This window comes from Aphelocoma coerulescens, chromosome 7 (assembly GCF_041296385.1).
Source record: "Aphelocoma coerulescens isolate FSJ_1873_10779 chromosome 7, UR_Acoe_1.0, whole genome shotgun sequence".
In the NCBI taxonomy this organism is placed as follows: domain Eukaryota; kingdom Metazoa; phylum Chordata; class Aves; order Passeriformes; family Corvidae; genus Aphelocoma; species Aphelocoma coerulescens.
In genome coordinates, this window is record NC_091021.1 from 10550599 (window position 1) to 10563484 (window position 12886).

Sequence of the window (12886 nt, forward strand, 5' to 3'; positions counted from 1 at the left end):
GTTGGTTCTGGATTTCACCTTTACATTCATTAATAATCATCCTTGACATCACCAAAATGATGGTGTCATACTTTCTTGACCAAAAAAAAAATGCAAGAGAAGTAGCAGTTAACTGTATATTTGGTACATTTCTGTTTCACGTCTACATTAACCACTACTTGACTTTGCAAAACCTTTGGTGAAATATTTTCTGTCTTTACACAAAAACTGAAAATGGACAGATGTATTACAGAAGAAGAAGCAAAACAGATTAAATGCCAGTTCTAACAGCAGTGTGGCAAACCAACCAAATACCCATATTCTTGATACATATTTATTATACTGCCTCTAAAATCCTAAAAAAATTTGATATATTAAATATACAGAACTGAAGTATAGAGAAGAAAACAGGAAATGTCTTCCAGATTAATGGCTTGAGAAAACAGAGGTGAGAACTGATGAACACAGCAAACGGGTAATTTCCACAAATTGCAGCACCAGGAATCCCAGAGCAGAAAAACATTTTGGGGTTTAGCAAGGAAATAAACACCCTGCACTAGGTTTTCACACCAGCCTGTATCACGGTGATATTTTTGAGTGTATAGCAGTGTGCAAACTTATTAGAAAAAGCTGCTTGTTCAACTAAACACAATTTGCTGAAACTCAAAAATGTGGCACTTATTAGAAAAGTTAGATTGTACATATACCTACATTGTTCATGGATACCACAACAACTGACAGAACAAGAGGACACAGTCTCAAGCTGCACCAAGGGAAATTCAGGTGGGATATTAGGAAAAAGTTTTTCATGGAAAGAGTGGTGAAGTACTGGAATTGTCTGCCTGGGGAGGTGGTGGAGTCACCATCCCTGGATGTGTTTGAAAAAAGATTGGATGTGGCACTTGGTGCCATGGTTTAGTTGAGCTGGTGTTAGGGCATGGGTTGGACTCGATGATCTTAGAGGTCTCGTCAAACCTGATGATTCTGTGATACAATACAAATGGGCAGGCTTTTCCAAAAAATGTTTTAAAATAAATTCTGTATCAGAAGGTATTATCAAAATTTTAAGCTACTCTTATAATTTTATTCTTCCTTTACTTACCAATGTAGACACCACTTTGAAAACTTAAAGCTGAAAACTGTTTTCAAATTGATTTTCTCCCCTCATGCAACTTGTTACTTTGAGGGGAATATCTGTGAAAAAGGAGGCCAGTTTGTATAAAAGTGTGATGACACTGACATGCCCTTAAGCTTTAAAGAAGAAAATATGCATTTAATTTCACCATCATTCCTCATGGGCCTAATCCAGTGGCTTTTTAAAGTCAATGCAGACACATTAACTTTAGCAGACTCTGAGGCAGGGCCTTTACAAAAGGCACACACAACGGTTGAATTTTGAGTCCCATCAATGAGCTATTCATAACAAAAGGCAATTTTAATTCTGTAGTACCAGAAACACTCTGAAAAGTAAGGAGTCACAGCAGTTCTGGCCAATTAGCTGAAGGGATATTACATCTCTGATTATTGAACTGACAATTAAAAAAGACTTGAGCTGTACAAGAAGTCAGTCGATTATATCTGCTTGTTCTAAAAATTTGCACACAACCATGTAGTATCGTGATAATGCCTTGCTTCCTGACTAGATAGCCAAAGGGTAACTTTTTTTGTGAATTAACTTTTTTTATGTAAAGAAATTAAGGTGAAAACAAAATATAGACACACATCGACACAAACATGGGTACATGTATTCAAGACAGGGCTAGAAACATTGCCATTTTCCAATCAGGCAATAAAGCTATTAAAATTACTACTACATTTCTTACTACAGGTATAGTAAAAATTTGCTGGTCTGTACCAGTAAGCCAGAAAGGCTGCTCTTTGCCAATATCCTAGATGCTGAGTCTTCCTGCTGAACACAAGTTAGCATTAAGAATGTATTCATTTACCCAATTGCATGTCTCTCCAATAGTCTCTGAACAGGTATGGTTAACTTCCCAAGGAAGCGCTTGATGATCGGACGACTCTTGGCAAATTTGTCTTTAACCTCAATTTCCAGGACATCTGTTAGAAGTGCAACAAAAGAATATTTCTGGAAGGAAAGAACATATTTGACACCATATCAATACACCTTTATTCAGAAAGTATATACTTAATTACTACTAATGTGCAGCAAACTCCAAAAGTAATGACTGATGACAGCAGTTTCCACAAGGCAAAATAATGTCAACATCATTTATTAATGAATTTTTGCATATATAACTAGCTTTTTACTATTCCCCATTCCGTTTTACTGTTCCTTGAAAAGAATTTCTCAGTAAGAAATTGCACTGGATTAAAGCACTTTCAGGGTCTATGTCAGAAAGTAGAAAGCCACTGCAAGCTATCGCTTCCTTCTATTTGCACAGGGGAAAGCAAAAAGAGAAGGAATCCTTGCTGTACTCTGTCAGGTCAATGCAGGAGGAAGGAAGTTAAGTGTCTCACTCCAGGCTGTGCTCAGAAGAATTTCCCTCCCAACACCATGCTTTGCATTAATGTTTTGTATGCATGACAGGAAGTCAAAAGTGCAATGCATATACAGAACATTCTGGAGCACCGTTACTAAAGGAGGAGAATTTTCCATGGAGTTTTGCCCCAACATTGACAAATGTCAGCAAACTCCAACAGAACCTTCTCCCACACTTGGGGCCTTTAAACAATATGGTGCTAATTTACAGAAGATTTCTTGATGTCTGGTAAAATCATTCTTCCACCTTTCCCTCCATGGGAACATTAACACAGTTGCTCTCTTCAGCATTCATTTTCATGCATTTTGTGGGTACTTAATCTCTTAGATCTGTACTGCTCTGTCAAGTGTGCCCAAAGATGGCCAAAATATTCAAAACTGGTACAGTTTAAACTACCTTAGGACTGGTACAGTTTAAACTACCTTAGGAAAACAAGCTTAGGAACCCAACATTTGTATTTCTCATCTAGATTTTACGATATTCCAAATAAACAAGCAAAGTATGGCATAGCCTACTCAGAAAAAACAAAGTCATCTGGTTACACTATTACTATCTGCTACCTTTAAGATGTCTGAGCAAACCACAACCTGTGTACAATGCCTAATACACATGTGGTTAGGTAGCCAAAGATATATTGAACAAGGAACAAAAGGAGAAAGAGCTCCTCCGTTCAGCTGTAGGCATGAGATAAATATATTCCAAAAAATCAATTAAACTGGGTCGGGAATAACATCATTTCCTCATGCTGGGCAACTGTCAGAACTGGGTTCCTCTGATAAACAGAACTTAAAAATTTGTCACTCTCAGTTTGCTATAATATCGCCAATTACTTTGCAGAAAATATTAGATGTAAAACAGGATCAATTCTGCACCACTAGGACAGCATATGTAATGGGATCATAACTGCTGTTGTCAGAGCATTGCTACAGGGAAGATCCAGCAGCTAAAGCAAGCTGATACAATGCCTGCACCAGTAGACATAATCACTTTTCTAATAAGCTCCAAAGCCAAGGAGAACTGGAGGAGAAATAAAAGTGGGGAGAAAAAGAGTAGATTTTCTTTCTGTCTACTGGATAGATGGATAGACAGACAGAAAACTGAAGAACCAGTTTAGAGATCTGAACTTGGATTTTTCAGAAGATTTTAAGACTATTCACACCTATAGTCTTTCCCACAACCAAGCACCCCAGGGCAGTGCTAATGCTGGCCCTGCTCAGTTCTGCTTTACTGCTTGTTTGGTTAATGATTTGTGGAAACATTTCCCAAAGCCTACTCAGTTTTCATCTTCCTAAAGAATACATCAACATTCACCACAGTACAGGCTTGCCAGTCCTGAAAGGGCTATGGATGTGTGTCAGTAGTTTCACTTTGCCACATAAACATTTATCTTCAAAAGCAAGCCTAGCTCTCCTGCATTCAATGAAAGTCGTGGGACTGAGTTCCTTCCCTGGGATCTGCACAGTTCTCCCAATACAAACACATTTGGCAAGCTGGCTTCTGCCAGACTGCATGTTTGCTCCCCTTGCTGAGTGGTGCTCTAACACCTTCCTGGGTTTTCCTTCCTGCAGTTGTGCTCGCAGGGGCTCCACCAAAGAGCATCCCCTCTGCCTGACAAAACTGACAATTTGTCACCTGCTACACACCACAAAAACACCATTTCCAAATGAACAGTTGTTGCAATCATTGAGCATAAATGTTCATGTAGTGTACCTTCTCTTAAAGAGTCATCTCACAACATTTAATCCAACTTTAATTAATTTATTTTTGCAATTTCAAGAAATCTACAGGGTGGCTAACTGAGTTCAGCTTTTTTTAGCAGAGAAGGGAATGAAAACCTGCCAGCAGCTTAAATACCTATGCAGATGATAACCTGTTTCTATCCACCAACAGGATTCCTAAAATTACTAAAATTTCTGTGTCACTTTAAATACCTTGCTACAAAAGAAGCTCATGGCTTTCAGAGAGTAAGGCCTAATGCATGAGGAGAAAGTGCAAGCCTGGTACAGTGCATCAGCTGGCAGAGAGCTCTCAACAGGGATACATTACCTCTCTGTGCCAAACAGGATTAGTTGTGTTACTGATGATCGTCGACCTTCTTTCTTGGCCATGGTGAGCAAACGTAGGAAATGTACTTTTCTTGCCTGGCTGAATGGACATCTTTAGATAAGGATCAGGGTTGAAGAACATGCCCTTTTTAAGTCCAGCTGCTCTAATATCTATAAAGCAAAACAAGAAGGAAGGAAAAAAGGAACTGAGTAAATTAAAGCTAGTTCACAAAGTAGTGTATTCCTAAAATACTACCCAGGAAATAAATTCACCACAGATCACTAAATAAAGCAACTTAAAAGTACTCACACATTAACTGGATCCAGTGTACAGCAGGAAATCAAGTGTTTTCCCAAAAGAATATAAGGAAGAAAGGTATCAACATCCTCATTTGAGCCTCCACTTATTTGTAAAACAAAAAACATAAACTTGTAGATCACCTACAAATGCTTTTCTCAGTAAGGTATGTAAGGTATTTCCACTCAAGGAAAGAAAAGAAACACTGACAAAAACGGCCCAAAATGAACCACACAGTACTTGTTTTGTTTCTGGGCAAGGAGAGGAGGCAAAAACTGTATGGGAGATAATGTAGTGAACAGACACTTTCCAAAAGTTCAGTCTTTGATAAATGTAACTTATCAAGTCTGCTCTGGACTATGATGCAATTTTTTCCCAACAAAGCAGATAATCCATCCCACATAAAAAGTGGCAAAGTTTTCTGAAAAGGCTTCTTTCTTCCTAGGGGAACCTCAGTACTGCAACCCTTGCAACTTACAATAATAAATAATAATTTCCTCAGAAACATACTGTCATGACTAAGGACTTCAATGATAGTGCAAGCTTCAGCAACAAGAAAAATAAAGAGGTACTTTTTATATAATACTAGATTTTAAACTTAACTGTAAAATATTTCTCTGTTTCTCTGTAGGTTTGCTGAAGCACAAGACTCGTGTCTTTTTCCATTAAGTACACCAGTATGCTGCATGCAGTAATGCAACTGGCTCATACAATTTATACATGCAGGCAAAATTCACTGCTCTAAAATTAAATGCCATGCCTGTGGATTTAGTAAAACAAAAAAAAAAAAAATAAACCTACCCAATATTCAGAATTAAGCCACACAGCAGAAAAATGATTAAATAAAGAGTCGTGCAAAGGAACAACCCAAAAACATTACAGGGCACACGTCACAGGCCTATCAGTCAATACACCTTTCAAAATTATTTTATGGGACTTCTCAGGCAGAATCACAGCTGACTATTAAACAAAACAGGTTTTTCAGAATTCACAAAGTAATTACTTGTACAGTCCACTATGTGAGTCTGCACAACCTATCAGCTCTATCTCAGGTAACTGCTGAAAGGCCACTTCAAAAAGCAGGTTTTTTCTGCTCTACCTCTACAATCTCTACATGTTTTTATTGTCAGCTCTTCAAGATTCAGAAATGAATTTCATCTGCCTTTGCTCAAGTTGAATATGCTTCTGTCTCACACAAGATTTCCCTGGAATAAAGTGCTAATCAAAACAAGTGAACCTGGTAGACTGCACCCCTACAGCTATTTCACTGTAGTGACAGCTTAGCTCTGTTACAAGTGAAATTTTTTTCCCTTTCTAAGCCACCATTTGCAGCTATTGCTTTTTTCAAGGTGATGGAGCCAGACAGCATTTTAGTTAGAGGTTCAGTTTTCCACTCCACAATCTGAGAGGAACTGTCCCTTGTGCAAACTGGAAATTTCTCTAAATTTTTCATGCTGGGATATTTCAAATCCATTTCTTTCACTCTGGAGATCCATGATTCTGGTTGGTTTTCAACCAACAGTTGTTCTAAAGAAATGACATCTTTCAAGCCACTAGAGTGTGCTCCTACAGAGGCTAATGAAGAAAAGCATTCCATCTTTGATGTTATTTAGAACACCAACTTTTTACTTTTTTTTTTAACAATAATTTGTAAAACACAGAATAGTGTTGTTTTTTACCTGATAGGGTAAAGCTGACTAACTTCCTAGAGTGCTGGGATCCAGAAGCACCTTCATCCGTGCCTTCTACTCCCATCTGAAGAGGAGAAAAAAGAAGAAATATACCACAGAAGTTTTCATCTGCTTTGTACATGCCTGAGGATGATAACACAATTTGAAGGTACTATGCTGGGGAAGCACCCGACCAAATACTGCCTATTACCACAGACAGCATTTGTTTACAGCATTTGTTTACAGCAAAATATCTATTCTTTATCTCACACAGTGCTAATTAATATACCAGGAGCTCAAATCTTCCAAACAGAACGTGTATAGGCCAATACACATGCAGACAATATTAATTGGAGAAAACCTGTATTTTTTTACAGCTTTCCCTTCTGTAAAATAAACAACAGTATGGATTTGTAATACAAACCAAAGCACTGAGCTGGCCAGTGACCAGCATATGTACCTTTTGTCACTTTCCACAAATAAATAATTTAGTGTGCAACAAAAGTGAAGAGATCAAAGAGAGACTAAGAAAGCTTTCGGCTCTATGAACAAAAGTTCCTTTTAAACAGAAAAGCGCATCAGACATCTAAATATAAATGTGGTCTAAAAGCTTACACTTCACAGATTTTGAGGTTTGGTTTCTACTGAAATCCCTCATTAGGTAAAGCACTACTTCAGAATAAAAAGTTCCTCATGTATTAATACCTATCTCTTTCAACTAGCAGAAGAATTTGTCTTTCAAGACAGAGGAGATGTGCATCCAGCCGAATAATCTATCACAGAGACATCAATGGAGCTGTCTTTGAAGACAAATGGTTCCCTGGGCAGGCACTGCACTCACTCCCAGGCAGGAGAGGTGACACAGAAAAAGTTTGAGCCAAACACAGTGCTGAGGATTAATACCAGTAATAGAACAGGATCTGATGAAAATAAGCTGAATAAAAATGGGCACACCTATGTGCACAGATGAAAAATGTGAGGCAGCCCTGAGCAGCTGAGCAGTGGTTTGAAGTCACCAGATGGATAAATGACTCTGCAGCTGCGGTAGCCACAGGGAAGCTGCTTTGCATTCACTGAACACGTAATCATTCCTTTTTCTATCACTTTAAGCTACTTAATATTATTAGCTTTCAAATACTTCCCACGATGATCAGCAAGCACATTGGAATTTCACTGGAATTAGCAAATGTGCAGATTTCTTCAGGCAAAGTGATGAAGAAGCACCCATGATGATGGAGCCTGACATCCCCGTGGGCCTCAGCAGTCTTGTGAGGGAACACACGGTGCCAACAAGCCCTGCTACTCGCCAGCCCGCCCATTCCCTTCCCTCACTGCTGGCTTCATGGGCACTTCCCACTCTCAGGGCAAGACAAGTCTCGCCAGAGTACTCAGAACTATCCCCTTTCCACCCAGCATGACATTATCATGCCAGTGATTTTATATGGATGCATAAGCAGTGACAGGTGGTAGCAAAATTATGAAGGCATCAAAAGCAATGGGTTAATTCCAGCTGGATCAGTGTCCCCTTGCCTACAGACAGATACCGTGGAAGCAGCAAGGGGTGCATCGCACTGTGATAGTGTTGCTGTCCAGGCAAGGCCACAGGAATGCTCTGTATTCCAGTTTCCTCTTTTGGGCTTATTTCAGCACACACTGTTTTCCTTGTTAAAAATACTACTCATCAACAAAAAGGCCTTCCCCATTCTATATCTGTTTTTCTGCTCTAACTCAGACTTCATTCAAATAATATAATTCACATTGCTAATCATAAGTTCATGTTACAGGAAATAGAATTTGCCCACAATTCAGCTATGGTAACATGAATGATGACAGTGTTTCCTAGCACTTCCATGATTTTTCTATATAACCTTTTCCTGTTCCATTATGATCTGAACAGCCATTTCAATTCTTCTGTGCCAAGTGAAAAATTTCATCCCAGCACACACACGGAATTTTGCATCTGGTGTAACAGTGTTTCTGAATGCTCCATCAGGCCTTCTATCTTCCCCGAGTCAAACAAACACCCCAAAATGTTAGCTGCTGATCCAAAAATATGATGGACTGAAGTACCTGGTGTGATACACCATCAGTATGAGACAATCCAGTAAGCAGGGAATTTATTGCACCATGAAAAGGGGACTGGGCACACCATGACTCTCTTACCACTTCCCCAAACAGCATTTCTCTAGAAAGAGACAAAACAAGTACCAAGAAAACCCAGTAATCTCTACTGCACCGTGCTTAAGTTCCACACCAAAACCATGGGAATGCAGTGAGGTTTTGATGTTTAACAATAGGTTTACTTACATACAACTAACCCAATATGACATTTTTAGGAAGTATCATCTGAACTGTCATACAACATTCTCATCAGGGAAACTAACAGCTCACTATTTCTGGAGGTCTGCACTGTTAATGCAAACAAAAATGTTTCTATAAAATTACCCCTTCCAGTAGGTCTGTAAATTCCGTACAATACCCAGGACCCTGCATTACCACTCAAAGGAAAGAAATTTAAACAGCAACGGCTGGTATAAGCCTTCAAGAATTACCATGACTCTGAAAGAAAGATCTTCAAGTAGCTCCCAATTAAATTCATACTCAGATGACAGAAGTTCATATGTCCTTTTGTTCAATGAATCTCAAAACTACTGGTGGGTAACATGATAAGAAAATACCCAAGTTCAACTGGTTTCTCCATTCAGTATAATCACTCTGCACCTCACTAATGATATAGTGCAGCATGCAGCCCATTCTAAGGGTTATTTTGAGATGCATTTATTCCTCTTGTTCGAAATCAGACCACCTTACTGTCTTTAGTTTGTAAATTGATATTAAAGACAGTAGCTGTCAAGCTCATTAACTATGACACGTTTTCTCCTGTAAAATACCGAGTTTGTATGCATCTGCAAAACTGTTACTCATAGTGAGATCTGACAAAGACCTGAAAATTAAATTATGCTATCACCTAGGTTTGTAATTCTAAGAGAAAACCCCCACACATTTGGTATACTGAGATATAAAGTCTAGTATAGTACATACAGTATCAGACAACCATAGCATGCACTTGTATATAATACACAGCACTGAAAAAGCACAAGTTTAGAATAAAAGCTATTCATTCTGATTAACTTCTGCTCTACTGGATCTTCCACACTGCAGTTGTCAGGACACCACCCTGACAGCTGTGATCTTAAATATTTGGCAGCTAACATCAATGAATCAAAAGCACTGTGAAACTTGCTGAAGCTTCAGCTGAACAGCTAACCTGTTAGATAAATTACTTCCAGCAAAAGCACCATGGTACAAGTTTGGAAGCCTTTTCTTCCACTACTTTAACAACTATTCCACTACTACTTAAACAACTAAAAAAACTCCTCTAAAACTTAAAAAAGTCTCATAATGCAAATGCAGTAAGACAATACTTCTCAATAATCAGGGAATTACTAAATCTCAATGGTATATGTCCAGTTTCATTTATACTAACAATTTCTATTTCAGCAACAATTTCATAGTGAATATTAGGAAATATTTGAGAAATAAGAAGAAACTGAGAATTTGGACAAGGTTTCAGTTATATAAACAGTGTGAAAAATTTCTATTATGCTGTTAAATTACAGAAAACTGTAAGTATCAAAAAACTGAATGCAAGCAAAGTCAAACTCTTAGCATAAAAAAATTCAGTTAAGCTCAGTGACTTTTTACTGTTATTTTATTATGAGCAATGCAAAACCATGAAAAGCATTTTTCAAGTTTTATAATTTTTGTTAGGCAACACATTTTTTTTTGAAAAATAATTGCTGTCAATAGTAAAACTAGGAGACATAATGATAGGTTGGTCTGACAGTTAATACTGTCATCAGTACTAACATCTTATAAAACCTATCAATAACTCATACAAATACAATGAACAAATAGGCTAAACTCACCATCACAGCAGGGTTTTTCACAGTGATACATGGAGTAGTAGCTCGGAGGGCTCCACTAACACCATGGTAATATTTAAAACAGATCTTTATTTCAGCTGAAAAGAAAACAAAAGCCACATGAAACACTTCATGACTGACCCTAGGCAAAAGAGAGACAACAAAAGGATCCAGCATTCAGTGACCTATCTTCAGAAATACTCCAACAGGAAATTAAAAATAGAGCTGCTGGTTATATCCCCTTTGTGTATTGGGTCCTTCTGTTACTTAACAGACAAAAATGATAACTTACCTAATTCTGCAACTTGTATTTCTGGTACTATGTCAATATCATCAGCCCTGGAAAAGGCATACTGAGACATTTGCCACTAGGATGATTTTGTAGGACTTTGGAAGAATGTGACACATAGCTGAAGGAAGCTGGAAGCACTTTATACATCGGAACACAGGAAAGGTAAACGTTGCACCATGTTTCTGGTCCCACTGATTAAAGTTTTGTTTGCTAAATTGCATTTACTGCAAACAGAAGAGTATTATGCTTAACTGAAGCCTGACCTCCCCTGTAGTTCCTCTGCATTCTTCCAACCAAGCAGAACAGCTATAATTATGGCTGCCCTTGATCCTGTGGGATTTTCCCTATCTGGAACAATGTCTGTTTTCCTTCTCCATTGGGATAACTTTTCTGTGTAAGGCTGATGAGGGTTTTACCTCTGGGCACAGAGATGGCCACAGGCAGACAGCAATGGCCAAAGGCAGGCAGGAGTTACAGCAGCCAGTTCAGACAGAGGATGTGTATAAAAGTCTTGGCAGTTCAAATCCTCTGCTTGGTTTAACAATATGTCAGTAGTCCTGAAGTCCTGAAAACCGCAGAGTTTTGTATAAGATTTTGAGACATGTATGTATTCCTTGAGGGTTGAGGTATTTCATCACTGCAAGAAAAAATACCCACTTATCCTTACTCAGAAACCCACCCTGCAAGCCTGCTCAGCCAAAAAGGATTATTTATTTTAAATCTGCTGCAGTTACAGATCAAAATTTATTTACTATCTTCCTCCCAGAACAAAGAGGAGACACCTCAGAACAACCCTTCAAAGCAAAGTGTCTGCTGACAGTGCCTCCAGGGAATCAGGAGGTGGAGAAGCTGCTGAGCCCACTTCCTCCTCCTCACAGATGAGTTCACACATACAGACAAAACATGCTCTATTTACCACAAGCTTCACAGCAAAATTAAAAATGCAGACAATTTCTAATCACCTACAAAGGTTTATCAGACCTAGAAGTTATCAGGCAGGACAATGGGTTAGTTTCTTCCTTAACTGAGCAATTCTGCTTACCTACCAACAATGTTTATCCAGGACACACAAGAAGTTCTAGCTCACATAAAATCAGAGGTTCAGCACTTGTAAAATCTGGGAGGATTTATACCAAGTACTGGACCCTCCACATTGTAAAATGTACATATTAAGTAACAAGAGCTCAAGTCTGAGCATCTCTTATTCACACTGAGAACATATTATGGCTACATGAGAGCATGGTTAAGACAATGTACTGTTCCACCAAGACTTCCAATTTCTAGCTTTATTGCTTACTTTTATTGCATTGCTTACTTTTATTACAACCCAAGCTTAATTTTTCAGAGAGTTTCTGGAGCTGCTGTTTATGCAGTCTGTTGTGACTATCTTTGCTCAATTCATCACTTTTGAACAGAATCTAGCAATGGTAAGGTTATCAGCCCACAGACAATGTGATGGTGGACAAATCCTCTCACTAGACTGACAGGTACATTTATTTAAAGGCTGAAATGCAATACTGCAAGTTTTGCATCCTCATATTTCTTTCTCAATGACTTCTATGAGCATACAGTACTTTTCAATGCCTGTATATGGCTGGTAATAGAACAATTCTTGATTCAAGAAATGGATCTGAATCCCTTTCAGGTACACTAAATTAAAAAAAACCAAAACAATCAAACAAACAAACCCCAAACTTCATGACTTATTGCTAGAAATAATTAGAAAAAACATTTAAAAACATGGCATGGAGACTTTTTCTCCCACTTGCCAACAGAAGCAGCACTGATTCAATTTGGGCTTTACACAGCACTGCATTCACATGCATTTAGAGGAATGGCAGATCTGCTGTTAGCACTGTGTCAATGGGATTAATACAAGAGAAGGTGTGCTTGAAATTCAGCACTAAATTGAAAAATGGGCTACACAACACATGCATGAAGATGTTGTCAAAATGAACAGGTATTTGCAAAACTGGATCTTATACACAGCAACAATACAAACACTCCATAGGATAAGAGACACCGAAGTGGTTTTGTTCTTGGCTAATAACCCTAGAAAGTGCAGTTAATGTTAACAGAAGAAATCTCAGAGGAATCCTGTCAGTTCAAAGCAGCTGAGGATGTAGCTTTTTGACCTGTCTGGTACTGTGTTATCAGGAAAAAAAATCTGGA

The 12886-nt window shown here is 38.3% G+C and overlaps 1 protein-coding gene across 8 annotated transcripts in view; it reads right to left on the bottom strand.

Annotated features, from left to right (window-relative positions):
• Positions 1-12886, bottom strand: part of HECW2 (HECT, C2 and WW domain containing E3 ubiquitin protein ligase 2) — a 180213-nt gene that overhangs the window by 54264 nt on the left and 113063 nt on the right. For 6 of the 8 annotated variants that reach the window (XM_069022049.1, XM_069022050.1, XM_069022047.1 and 3 more), the window contains 4 exons: positions 10426-10520; positions 6506-6581; positions 4530-4699; positions 1926-2068 (listed from right to left, as the gene is read on the bottom strand). In XM_069022049.1, the coding sequence (XP_068878150.1) occupies positions 1926-2068; positions 4530-4699; positions 6506-6581; positions 10426-10520 (484 nt within the window). Of the gene's footprint in view, positions 1-1925; positions 2069-4529; positions 4700-6505; positions 6582-10425; positions 10521-10714; positions 11092-11130; positions 11280-12886 lie in introns of those variants that run through there. The other 2 variants (XM_069022055.1, XM_069022051.1) reach the window with 2 other exon arrangements.